This window comes from Plecotus auritus (assembly GCF_963455305.1).
Source record: "Plecotus auritus genome assembly, chromosome: 12".
Lineage (NCBI taxonomy): Eukaryota > Metazoa > Chordata > Mammalia > Chiroptera > Vespertilionidae > Plecotus > Plecotus auritus.
In genome coordinates this window covers 22,120,804-22,133,633 of record NC_137778.1, presented here as the reverse complement: position 1 = coordinate 22,133,633, position 12,830 = coordinate 22,120,804, and the positions used below count along the sequence as shown (strand labels likewise).

The following is a 12,830-nucleotide window of genomic DNA, read 5'->3' as shown; positions in this document are numbered from 1 at the left end:
TGTAAGAAACAGATGAGTGATACTAATTGTGCTTGTTAGTACTGCTAGTTTTAGGAAAATGTTTTCTTCGTAATAATCTAGAACCACAAAATGCTAAGTTAAGTGACAATCTTTAGTCCTAACTACTAGTAAGTAATGTTATTTTAATTTGCTGGAATTAGAATAGACAGAGGAACATGTTAACAAAATTGTATGTGTACATACTATGTATCACATTAAGCCACAGAACATTTCTTTGACCTTGACCATATCAAGTGAAAGGTTTCTAAATCCTCCTCTCCTTAGAAAGACCAGGGAATATAAATTGCCTGGGCCTGCTGAGCTTTGTGTTCTGCTGGATCAAAAGCCAATACTGGCAGAGCTCACTATGGAGAAGCAGGCAGTACCACCACCACAGAGTCAGCACATTTACTACACCAAGCAAAGAATGGGGGAAAAAATGTTTGTATAGTTCTTATTTTTTAAGTAACCAAAATTAAATTTAGCATAGTATTATATTTAACGCGCATTAATCTATTTAAGTGAATACCGAGGAAGTTTTCTAATTATAATTAGTACTAGAGGCCCGGTGCATGAAATTCGTGCACAGGGTGGGGGGGGGGGGTGTCCCTCAGGCCAGCCTGCACCCTCTCCAATCTGGGACCCCTCGAGGGATGTCCGACTGCCCATTTAGGCCCGATCCCACTGGGCAGTCGGATATCCCTCTCACAATCCAGGACTGCTGGCTCCCAACTGCTGCCCTGCTTGCCTTCCTGATTGCCCCTAACCGCTTCTGCCTGCCAACCTTATCACCCCCTAACCACTCCCCTGCCAGCCTGATTGATGCCTAACTGCTCCCCTGCCAGCCTGTTTGCTCCTGACTGCCTTCCCCAGCAGGCCTGGTCACCCCTAACTGCCCTCCCCTGAAGGCCTGGTCACCCCTAACTGCCCTCCCCTGCAGGCCTGGTACCCCCCAACTGCTCTCCCCTGCCGGCCGGGTCACCCCTAACTGCCATCCCCTGCAGGCTTGATCGCCCCCAACTGCCCTCCCTTGCAGGCCTGGTTCCTCCCAACTGCCCTCCCCTGCTGGCCATCTTGTGTCCACATGGGGGCAGGATCTTTGATCACATGGGAGCAGCCATCTTGTGTGTTGGAGTAATAGTCAATCTGCATATTACTCTTTTATTAGATAGGATAGAGGCCTGGTGCATGGGTGGGGGCCAGCTGGTTTGCCCTGAAGGGTGTCCCGGATCAGGCTGGAGGTTCCCTTGGGGTGTGGGGCGGCCTGGGCGAGGGGCCTGTGGTGGTTTGCAGGCTGGCCACGCCCCCCAGCGACCCAAGCAGAGGCCCTGCTATCTGGGGTTTATTTATCTTCTACAATTGAAACTTTGTAGCCTGGAGTGGAGCTAAGCCTTCTGCTCACTCCGTGGTGGCAGCCATTTCTGTTGGGATTTATGTATCTTCTATAATTGAAACTTTGTAGCCTTCAGCAGAGGCCAAAGCAGGCCAGGGCTGCAGAAGCTTGGCTTCCTCCATCGCTGCGGGCAACCCTAGCCTCCTGCTCCGTGGCTGACGCCATTTCTGTTGGAATTTATTTATCTTCTATAATTGAAACTTTGTAACCTGGAGTGGAGGCCTGGGCCAGCAAGGGCAGGTGGAAAGCTTGGCTTCCTCCATTGCCAGGGAAACCCAAGCCTCCCTCCTGCTCTCTGTGGCTGCAGCCATCTTGGTTGGGTTTATTTGCATATTCCCTCCTGACTGGCTGCTGGGCATGGGTGTGGCTTGTGGGTGTATCGGAGGTATGGTCAATTTGCATATTACTCTTTTATTAGATAGGATAATGACCACAACTTACATACTAAACTTACACACTCAAACCAAAAGGGCAAAGATTATTAACCAAGAGTTATTGTACAAAATATACTCACAGACACACAAAAGAAGACTACTTTTTTTAACTGTCTCATGAGGATGTTCATCAACAACTAAGCAGCATCATTCTTTGGACAGCAGTTCTATCTAAATTGTACCTAAAAATTCTCTCAGAGACATCTACATAGTCAATTACTATAAAATAAATGAATAAAGAATATAGAAAATACTCTGGAGAGTTAAGCAAATTTTTTTTTAATTTTGCCGTATTACTTCAAGAGGAAAAAAGTCTTATAAGTTGCATATTGCAATAATAAACTAAATATACCGCTTTAAGTAACTACATAGATTTCAACACAGGATCATTGAAGTACTTCATTTTTAACACTAACATTCTATGAAAGAGTGCCACCCTATAATTATTTATGTTTAGTCTCAAACACCATAGCAGGCAAGCTTCTATATCTAGATATTTTATACATCTGTGTGCACATCTGGATATAGAGACAAAACAGTCACCTACATAGTTTTATCAAGTAAAACTGTTAACAATGAGACATATTATCATTTAAGATGTTTTTAATCAACGATTACAGAAATATATGAAAACATAGAATAAATAAGAAAAAATTGTTCCACAATTATTCACACTTACTATGTGGCACATACTGTGTGTGAAGGACACAAGGTAAATTAATTCTTACAACCTAGTATCTTAGAATCCAAGAGTCATTTACACCAATATTTGTGCAATTGGTACACAATATCATCAGTCAGTAGTTTTCTAAAGACTCTTCACCAGTAGGTCTAATAAATCAACTACAAACATTAGAGGATATATATAGATAATATTTTATACTTTCTTCCACATTCGTAGAGAAACATGGCTTTAGTATATTCATTTTCTTACAGTAACACAATATACTATCACTGATATCTGTTAAATCTTCTTAATTTCTAAAAAGCAAAGAGAGTGAAAGTTGTAATCTACAACAAAGGGGGAGGGGCATATAAAAGCTTTCAAATAAGAAATATTAGTGACAATAAACCTATATTAAGACAGTAGTTCAGTGTTACCATGAGATTCCAAATAGCATTGTTAGTGCCTACTGCTCCCTTCGTTAGACCATATCTAAGACTGAATTTGTAGCCCCAGAGTATACACACCTAACCCTGGCCTACCATTCTGAAAACTTCAATACTGGTCTCAAGAGAGATGGGGGGGAAAGCCTAAGTATTTTTGCATACACACACCCCCAAAAGGTGAGGCACCATCATACACCAAAACTACAGAATCACAAATAGGTATCCAAATTCTTTTGGTCTCTAATCTTTATCAATTTGGGCAAGTAGGGTTTTATGTGATTTAAAAAACAAAAACAAAACAGAAATTAAGTACTGAGAACATGCCTGACACAGTACCCAATAGGTGGCATTTTTTTCTTCACCACTTCTCCCAAGAACTGAGGCTCACCCTAAGTGTGTCAACAGAACCCTATGTGCCCTATCTCACTTTTCCCTGATTTCAAGATTCTTTCAAAAGTGCCATCTCTCAATAGACTTTCAACATAGGAACCTTCAGAGATAAAAAGAAATGTTGAGGCCAAAGCAAAGACACATCATCTCTTCCTACCACCAAAAGATGAGGTAAAACAGTGACACTTATATGTGTACACTAAACATGGGACACATGGACTTGAGCCATTTTTAGGTAGAAGAGAGTTAATACATAATGTTTTCAGACAACAGAGTCTTTGAATCACCTTTGATCCATTACTTATCTTAATCTCATATCACCAACGGTTCTCAAAGTATGACCCCCCCCACCAACCAGCTGAATCTGGAAATTTGTCAGAAATGCAAATTTTTGAATCCCCTGAAATCCGAATCAAACTCTGGGAGTGAGACCCAGCAATCTGTCTTAACAAGCTCTCTACGCTAACGTTTTAGAGCAGTTCTGCTACATGATTTGGTGACGTATCTACAGGGAAAACTCCAAATTTACCTATTCCAGAAGAAATCTGTTAAAATTGACAAGTTAACATTCTTAAGTATTTTGAAATCTCATTTCCACAGTATGAGAAAAAGCTCATTTGACTTACAAAATCAAGAACATAAAAAGTCCTACTAAAACATCCTTTTAACAAAAACTATAATCAGAGTTAAAAATAATACATGGAGGAACAAAAAGGTCTAAAGGATGTCAGATGACGGAGGTTACATTATACAAAGTCATTAAATATTAACTAGCAAACAAATGTGCCAGATTAGAATGAAATCTCATTTGCATTGGCCTGTGTTTCTGATTCAACATCTCTGAATGAAGAAAAAACATCCTATGAAAAGAATGAATGAAAAAGAATTATGGACTGTCCTCTCATTCAGCGGTCGCCAACCCGGTGGTCTGTGAGGTCCAAAAGGAAAGCGACCGCTACTCTAATTGACACCCAAACCCCTAACACAAGTCATCATGAGAGGCTAATATTTACCTTCAGAGGAATGTAGGCCTAATGTAATTTCAGATTCTCCTATGATTCAAGATTCCCAAAACTTCCCTACCTTTTTGCTTCTGGAAGTCCTTTAATAACCAAAAGTCACTTGAGAGAAAAATAAAGATTTAGAGACAGCCCTAACTGGTTTGGCTCAGTGGATAGAGTGTCGGCCTGTGGACTGAATGGATAGAGCATCGGCCTGCGGACTGAAAGGTCCCAGGTTCGATTCCGGTCAAGGGCATGTACCTGGGTTGCGGGCACATCCCCAGTAGGAGGTGTGCCAGAGGCAGCTGATCGATGTTTCTCTCTCATCGATGTTTCTAACTCTCTATCCCTCTTTCTTCCCCTCTGTAAAAAATCAATAAAATATATTTAAAAAAAAAAGATTAAGAGACAAAAAACATACTTTAAAAGTAAATGCTAAGACAATTCTACACTTTAGCATGCCATCGTGTTAACAATAGCAGTATCTTAGATAGTGTACAAAACATTTTCACATATGACTCAATCTTCACAACGGTCTTGAGAAAAGTAACAATGACAACAACAAAACTGTTTATTCAGTACTTAGTGCCTGGCACTTCCGTTGAGAGCCTTACATAATTTTATTATTTAATTCAACAATCTGCTGAGGTTGGAGTTGTAAACCATTTACTAATGTCAGATACAAGGCAGGATCTGAATCTATGTTCTCTAAATATCCACACTATGGCAAGATTTGGAGAAAAGGGCTTGAGTTTCAGTCCAATAACTTAACAGCTAGGTGACCTTGAAAAGTCAATTCTCTTGTCTTAATTTATTAAATGAGAAGATTAATACCTGCCCCCACCTATTTCAGAGTAGCAGTAAAGATCAAATTAAGTAAAAGCCATAAAAGGTCTTCATAAACTCTAAAAAAAACTATACAAATAAAAATTTATCATCATCATTCCCAATTTTGTTAAAGAGAATGAACAGGAAAAACAACACACAATGGGGGATAGAAGGGAAAAGATGCTGGTTTTTCTTTTGTTTTCTTTTTAAAGCATACTGAAGGAGAAACTTCAGATTTCGTAATTTACCTGGAACTTACTGGCAATTGGTCTAATAAATCTGTACCACAATTTATATTGCCATTTTGCTAAAACAGACACAGCTATCTATATATCTGCAACTTATACAGATTTGGAGATTAATAAAAATCGAACAGCTGATTTCATTTTTAAAAGTAGTCACTTTCATAAGAATAAGTGGCCACAATATAAGGTCACCATAATTAAAATTCCCGTGCAATAGCCTTCCTGTTCTTTTCTACAGTATCATGTTCAACATGGGATGCCCGTATCTTTCATTCTGCAAATATTAAAACATGAACTATAGATCCAAAATAAATAAACCAGACCACTCAAAATGATGAGTTGATTTAAGGGAAAATTTCTATTATTCAAAACTTCACAACTTTAGGTTAACTTTTAATAGTATTTTCAGTAAATTAGTGAGAGAAGGGAGTTGAAATGAAACCATTCAACTGTTGTAAGGTATGTCAGATATGAAAAAGAAAAGTAAGTATTTAACCCTAGATTACTTACTAGTTACAAAACTTCAGCTCACCAAAAAGGTTCAATAACAGAGTTCAGAAAAGCCACAGAGTACTCATCTCTTTCATACCAAAAACAGCCCTATTATTTTTATTCCTTCTAAATTGCATTAACAAAATTCACAAAAATTGCAAGGCAAATTATTATAACAACTTATATATATTAACAATAAAAAATACCATTCTCATTTTTAATAAGAAAATACCTTTTCTTTCTATAGAAGAAAAATCATGGACTCTGATAACCCATTTCTATAACATGTACATGTTTACTGATTAACTACATACAATATTTGATCTACTTTAAACCTAATGTAAACTCAATAGCATGTCAGACTTAACTTTCATATATAAAATTATGTGCAAATACCTCAATACTGAAACTCAAGATAGTGATTTGTATACTAATTCTAGGATCCAGATTTTTGTATGTAAATATCAAATGATATGTCCACTGAGGAATTTTTTAACCTAATTCATTTATTCATTCAATTCCGAATCTACTACATATTTCTAAGCAGTGGTTCTCAACTGGGGGCCACTGTGCCCCCCAGGGGACATTTAGCAATGCCTGAAAATGTTTCTGGTTGTCACAATTGGAGGGGAGAGAAAGTTGTTGCGAGAAAGGTATGTTACAAACATCTAGTAAGTAGAGGCCAGGGATGTGGCTAAACATCTTATAAAAAGCACAGGACAACCCCCCACAGCAAAGAATTATCCACCCCAAAATATCAATATTGCCAAGGTTGAGAAACTGATTTATGGAAAAGTTTGTAAACACCCATCTGTCTAAGAATAGTACTCATTTCACCTTTGTTTTCTATATTATTTGCTAATTCCCTTGTTTTCATACTTGTCTTTGGCAACAAGCTTACCCTATTCCCATCCTTTCAATCAGTGTCTAACTTCCAAACCTGTCAACAAAAAATCACCATCTCAGCCAATTTCAAAACCTTATAATCTTTGACTCATAATGGTAGAAATGGTAGCAGCTAACACATATTGAGCTCTTCACTATGTGCAAGGCACTATTCTAAGTGCCTCACATATATTAACTCATTAAATCTAGGTTTAAGTACTAAGTACTTATTAGGCCCATTTTACAAATGGAGAACCCAAGGCACAAAAGGTTAAATACTTTGCCCAAGGTCACACAGATAATAAGCAGCTGAGCCAAGTTTCAAATCCAGGCAGAATGGCTCCAGAATTCAGGCCCTTAATAAATATTCCAAAGTGATCTCTCCTATTTCACCCTCTATGTCAAATCATTAAGTTCTTTAAGTTCCACAAGGACAGGAACTCTTATATTCACAGCAACATCCTCCAGCCCAGTACAAAACAGATGCTCAAAAAAGTTTTGTTTGTTAAATGAATGAAATATCCCTTGAACTTACCCCTCCTATTTCCTCTGCCTCCACTCAAGGCCAGTCTTTGAGCATTTCATACTTGGGTTTGTTGCGGTATCCTATAAACCGGCCAGTCAGGTAAATTGATATAAACTCCTTTACCACATTTTCCATAACCAGAGTCCATCCAACAAGTATTCCAAGTTTTCTTCCCACTGCTTCTCAATTAAAATCATAAAATCTTAAGAGTCAGAAGGTACCTTAGCAATCATCCAGTCCAACATTTTAAAGATTAAAAAAACGAAAGATGGTGACTAAATCACCTAGCCAGGTGTAGTGAGGACCAAGACTTGATTCTGGCCATTTCTGCTCTACTATTCACTCCTGGAATATTAGCTTAACTCCTGACAGATGTATCCTCACTAGCCCATCAACAAATTATGTTCGTTTCCATTGTCCATGCTTAATTTGTTTCTCCTGATGAGCCTGCTCTCATTTTCTTGTCCCATAAATCCAACTCCCATCCATCCTTCAAAATCTCTTACTATTCCATTCTTCATGACTTTCTCATTCTCTGAAAATCTTATGTCCTGAATAAGATGCTAGAGGAAGAGGATCACTGTTGCCTACTGGGCCAAGTTTAACCTGCATTAACACTTTACACAAAGCAAAGCTACGTGGATTTCTTCCCTGAAGACTGTTCACCCACTCCTGCCTCCTGTGTTTTATTTTATATGTGTGTGTGTGTGTGTGTGTGTGTATATATATATATGTGTATATATATATATATATATATATGTATATATGTGTGTGTGTATATATATATATATATATATATAATGTATATATTATTGATTTCAGAGATTAAAGAATAGGGAGAGGGAGATAGAAACACCAATGATGAGAATCATTGATCGGCGGCTGCCTCCTGTTTGCCCCCAACTAGAAATCCAGCCGGCAACCGGACATGTGCCATTGACTCAGGCACGTGCCCTTGACCGGAATCAAACTCAGGACCCTTCAGTCTGCAGGCCGACATTCTATCCACTGAGCCAAACTAGCTAGGGCTGCCTCCTGTGTTTTAGAAAGTAATTTCAATAAAGAATAAGTCATATAGCACCTTTGTAACATGTTCACTCAGGTCTTTAATAGTAGACATGTAATTCTTGAATAGCCCCAAATCACTTATATCTCCTCCACTAAGGAACAACACAGCTTATTCACAAAGTCCAAACCCAGAATTCTCTGAATACAACTCACCTAGCAGCCATAGCTCCCTGGGTTCATCTTTTTCTTTCCTTTGCTTCCTCCAAAACTCCAGTTCTAAGGAACAGTTCACACTTCCTTTTCTCCCACCCACCCACCCCCCATTCCCTACATTGTGCAGTATAGAACATCTTTTATCCTTTATTATTTTCTATAGGCCTCTTCAGTGAGATTCCAGTTTGCTACCTCTCATCCAACCTCAACTATCCCCTCCTTTATATAGAGGTCACATCTATGTGTTCAGCTTCTCTCAGGTCTTAGGATATCTACACCTCATGAAGGTCAATTTTGTTTTTTTCTCCCTTCTCCACTCTTCCTTCCTCTAAAAAACCAGTCTCAAAAGTGGTGTGGGTGGGAGCAGCTCAGAGGAAGTGCAAAAGAATCCACTGGGCTGCAGGAAAAGATATATATTAGAACTTAATTTATTATACTTATTGTTCATTTCATGCTTTCTTAAATTCTATTTCTCTGTACATTATAAGTTGTATACATATTAACACAGTTAAGACAAATATAAAATTTAAAAGATACATTAATTCCTGAGGTTTATGCTCTTTTACTGATAAAAGTGTATTATCAGAAGAGTTTAGAGGCAACTATTCTAAAAATACCTTGATAACCAAACAAAGTAATAGGTTCCAGAGTACAGAGAGGAAATACGTATGAATACATGCACACAGTAGAAAGAAAAATTTGTTCGTATCCAAAATCCTAACCATGCCCACCAACCTCTAACCCCTACCAGCCATCTCAGAATTCTATCCTACTTAAAAGAGCAGAACAGAGGTATGATTTGGCAAAGCTCTTCATTTCCAGTATTTGGGGGGGGGGGGGGGGAATCAAAAAGTGCTAAGATACAACCCTTATCTTTCCCATAGGCAGGCATTGCTCACTGTCCTGGCACTGCACATCGCCCGACTTACAGATATGCTTTATACGCCACTGTCTCCTGAGATTCCGTTGCTATTTCCCAATCCCTTTAAGACACAACTCCCGTTCTCTTCGCTAACGATCGATTTATACTAACACCTCCAGGATGGAGCTCACACCTCCCCTCCCCTCCCCTGGCGATCCTATCCACCGCGCCCTCCCCGAGCCGCGCAGTCCGGTCCCAGGACAGAGGGCAGTCCATCCATGGTCCCTAAGACCACTTCTCTCGCCTCCGCCCCCGGAGCTGCCAGCCAGGCTGGAGACGGGAGGGGGAGGGGTGTGACTCGCCTCCCATGACTGGCCCAGATGGCAGCAGATTCCGCCCCCACTCCCGGGCACCCTTCCACCGCTCGACCCCCTAAGGCTGCCTGTCTGCCGCCCACTCCGCCCCAACCCCACCCGCGGCCTCCCGGCACCCTCACGCCGGCTCCCGGACACACTCACCATGCTGGGTGAAGATATTGAAGCCGGCCTCCGTGGTGCGCCCCGCCAGGTCCCGCCTGCGGCCGGAGGGCCTGGCTGCACTGCTGCCCCGGCTCCCGCGGGGCTGCGTCTGCTGAAGCCCGGGAGCCTCCCCGACGCGGCCCACCTGCTGCCCCATCCCTGCGCTCGCGAACTCCCGCGCCCCCGCCGACCCCCGGTCACATTCCTCCTCGGCTCCGGCCTCGGGCTCCTGGGGCTGCTTCGGCCTCCGTGCCAGTCCTGGCCCCGGCCCTGGGGAGCCGGGTGGCCGGCGGCTCCGCACCCGCACGCCTCACGCTGCCTCTCGGCGACTCACAGACCCTCCTCTCCCCTCCTCCTCCCGCGGCTCCGCGTCCCCAACGCCGCCGCCGCCGCCATCTTTAAACCACCGAGCTCTGGGAAAGCGTGGAGCAGAGCGTCTCCCGTCCCCCCCGCCCAACCAGCCATCTCCGCTACTCCGAGGGAGGGCTTCCCGCCGGCCCCGCCCCCTGCGCAGGCCCCGCCCCCTGTGGGAGCCCCAGTGCCCACCTTGGTAGCACGTCCGCTGCCCCGTCGGGTCTTTCGGCCCCTCTGTCCCTTCCCCGCATCTCGGACTCCCACGTCCCGCTCCACACGCGACCGCCTTTGGTGGTCGGTGGGTGTAAAGTCCTCCCTGTCCCACCTCCACCTGCCAAATGAATCAGTCCAGCCAGGCGCCCCAGGTGCACCGCGCATTAGCAGGCACAGCTGGGAGAGACAAGCATAGGGCACGAGGAGCTTGCCATCCAGGTGAGGGTCCCTAAAGTGCTCGGGAGAATCTCTTTAAACACCCTTGTCAGCAGCAGGCCTAGGGTCAAAATTATCCAAAACGTACGTGAAGATAGTAAAGAGGTACATTATTGTTTCATTTTGAAAATATTTAATGATAGTAAAGTGCACTCGGCTCTGTTGTCTGCACTCTACAGACCCCCGGGAGAAGCAGTTGTGGCCCCAGTCCTCGTATTATGTTACCATGAATTCCTCTTGAACTCCTTTACCACCTAACCACATGTGTGTTTCTGTTACCCTCACAATGCTGGACAGTAAAGCTAATCTTTTCACTGGCGTGCTTTATAAACCTTGCACGTGGTCAGGTCTTCTTTTGATGACAAAGGAGGACAAAATCTATCTTTAATTCTGTTTCTGAGTCAGAACTTACTCACCTTTAACTTGTCTAAAGAGAGTGACTCAAGCAGAAAAGTGTTTTTATATGCATACACAATACATATTTATGTGTGTAAATATTCACTTATCCTCCCACTACACATTCTTGCATCTTAATATTGATCCAGTTTTTTAAATTTTCAAAGAATTGGATAATTATATTCCTTTGGATTTTCTATTTCTCTTATAAAATTATCAGTTATTGAAGGTATCCCACTGAAATTTTGCTTAAAAGTAAAGCAGAGAGGATGGGTGCCATGGCAAAGAAGCAACAAAACAATCACTGGGGAGATAGGTTAGGGGGAAGAGGTAAATGCTGGTCTTCTTTACATGTCTTACAAGCCTGACTTTAGATGAAACATCCCTGACATTGATACTATTATAAGAGCACTATGAAATTATTCCATTGCCATCCAGGCTGTGGCCAGAAATAACAGAAACTGCCCCCAAAAAACGGGAACAAAACCACTATGCTTTAGCACTGAATAGAACATGAATTTTCTATTTGAATCAAAGTTTTCCTGTGTTTAAAATACCACACACACACCCCTTTTTAATTCTCAAAGTGTTTGCAACTGCTGAAAAAAAATCATTCACAAGGGATAAAGGTGACCACAGAACAAAAATTTGTGTTTTTTGTTTGTTTCATTTGTATTATCTTAGAGAATTTCAATTTGGGGGTAACAGTCTGGCTTCTCTGCTAGTCTTATCTATAAGTGACCGTTAGGACTGGTCAACAGAACAACCAGTTGACCGAACGACTGGTTGACCTTTCGCTATGATGTGCACTGTCCACCAGGGGACAAACGCTCAACGCAGGAGCTGCCCACTGGTGGTCAATGCGCTCCTACAGCCAACCTCCCGCGGCCCCTCCCCCCGGCCAGCCAGCCCCAATGGGCCCGATCACTGGCCAGGCTGAGGGATTCCACCTGTGCATGAATTTGTGCACCGGGCCTCTAGTGTTATATAATGTAACAGATGCATATAGTATAGCACAGTGGTTAGGGGTAGGAATGCTGACACTAGACTGCTTGAGTTCAAAAGTGGGTTTATACTTATTAGCTATTTGTTCTTGGGCAAATAACCTTTTTATGCATCAGTTCCTCATCTGTGAGCTGATGATAATAACTCTAGTACCTACCTTACAGTGCTCTTGTGAGAATTAAATTAGTTAATATATATAAAGCATTTAAAACAATATTGGGCATGTAAGTGCCATACAAGCACTTACTATTAATACCAAAATAAAATGTAATGTTTTCAGAAGTCCATCAACTTTTCCAAGTCTAATTTCTTCAAGTGGTATAAACTTAGATCATGGAACAAATTCTACAGTATTTATTCAGGTGAGCCGCCACCACCACCACCACCACCTGCCACTTTGCATTTAACTAAAAACAAAAAACACCAGTCAACCAATAAAAACATGTAGAGTCATATGTCACTTTATTAGTCATTCCTACCTGGTTATCGCCAGCTACCTGCACACGTGAACAATTACATAAGACCTTTGTTTTTCATATGAAAATTCCTCTGTCATTGATTCTTAAGATCCTATCTAGGCTAAAGCAAATATCTTGTAAGTGGAGACTTAGGATACATGCACTATCTTGTAGATACTTTCCATTCTTTCATTTTCAAAGTGCAATGGGAACTTTCAGAAAAGGAGTTGGGGAGAAACAAAGTTAGGGAAACTATTTCATCTCAACATAACCAAGCCAAAAT

At 41.6% G+C, this 12,830-nt stretch overlaps 1 protein-coding gene across 2 annotated transcripts in view; it reads right to left on the bottom strand.

Annotated features, from left to right (window-relative positions):
* The window catches only part of ABL2 (ABL proto-oncogene 2, non-receptor tyrosine kinase), a 101,654-nt gene extending 91,334 nt beyond the window's left edge, over positions 1 to 10,320 (bottom strand). Inside the window, exon 1 of one of the 2 annotated variants that reach the window (XM_080649003.1) lies at positions 9,906 to 10,320. In XM_080649003.1, coding sequence (XP_080505129.1) covers positions 9,906 to 10,062 — 157 coding nt within the window. In that variant the 5' untranslated portion in view covers positions 10,063 to 10,320. The remainder of the gene's footprint in view (positions 1 to 9,905) is intronic. The other variant, XM_080649002.1, reaches the window with a different exon arrangement.
* Between the last annotated feature and the right edge of the window lie 2,510 nt (positions 10,321 to 12,830).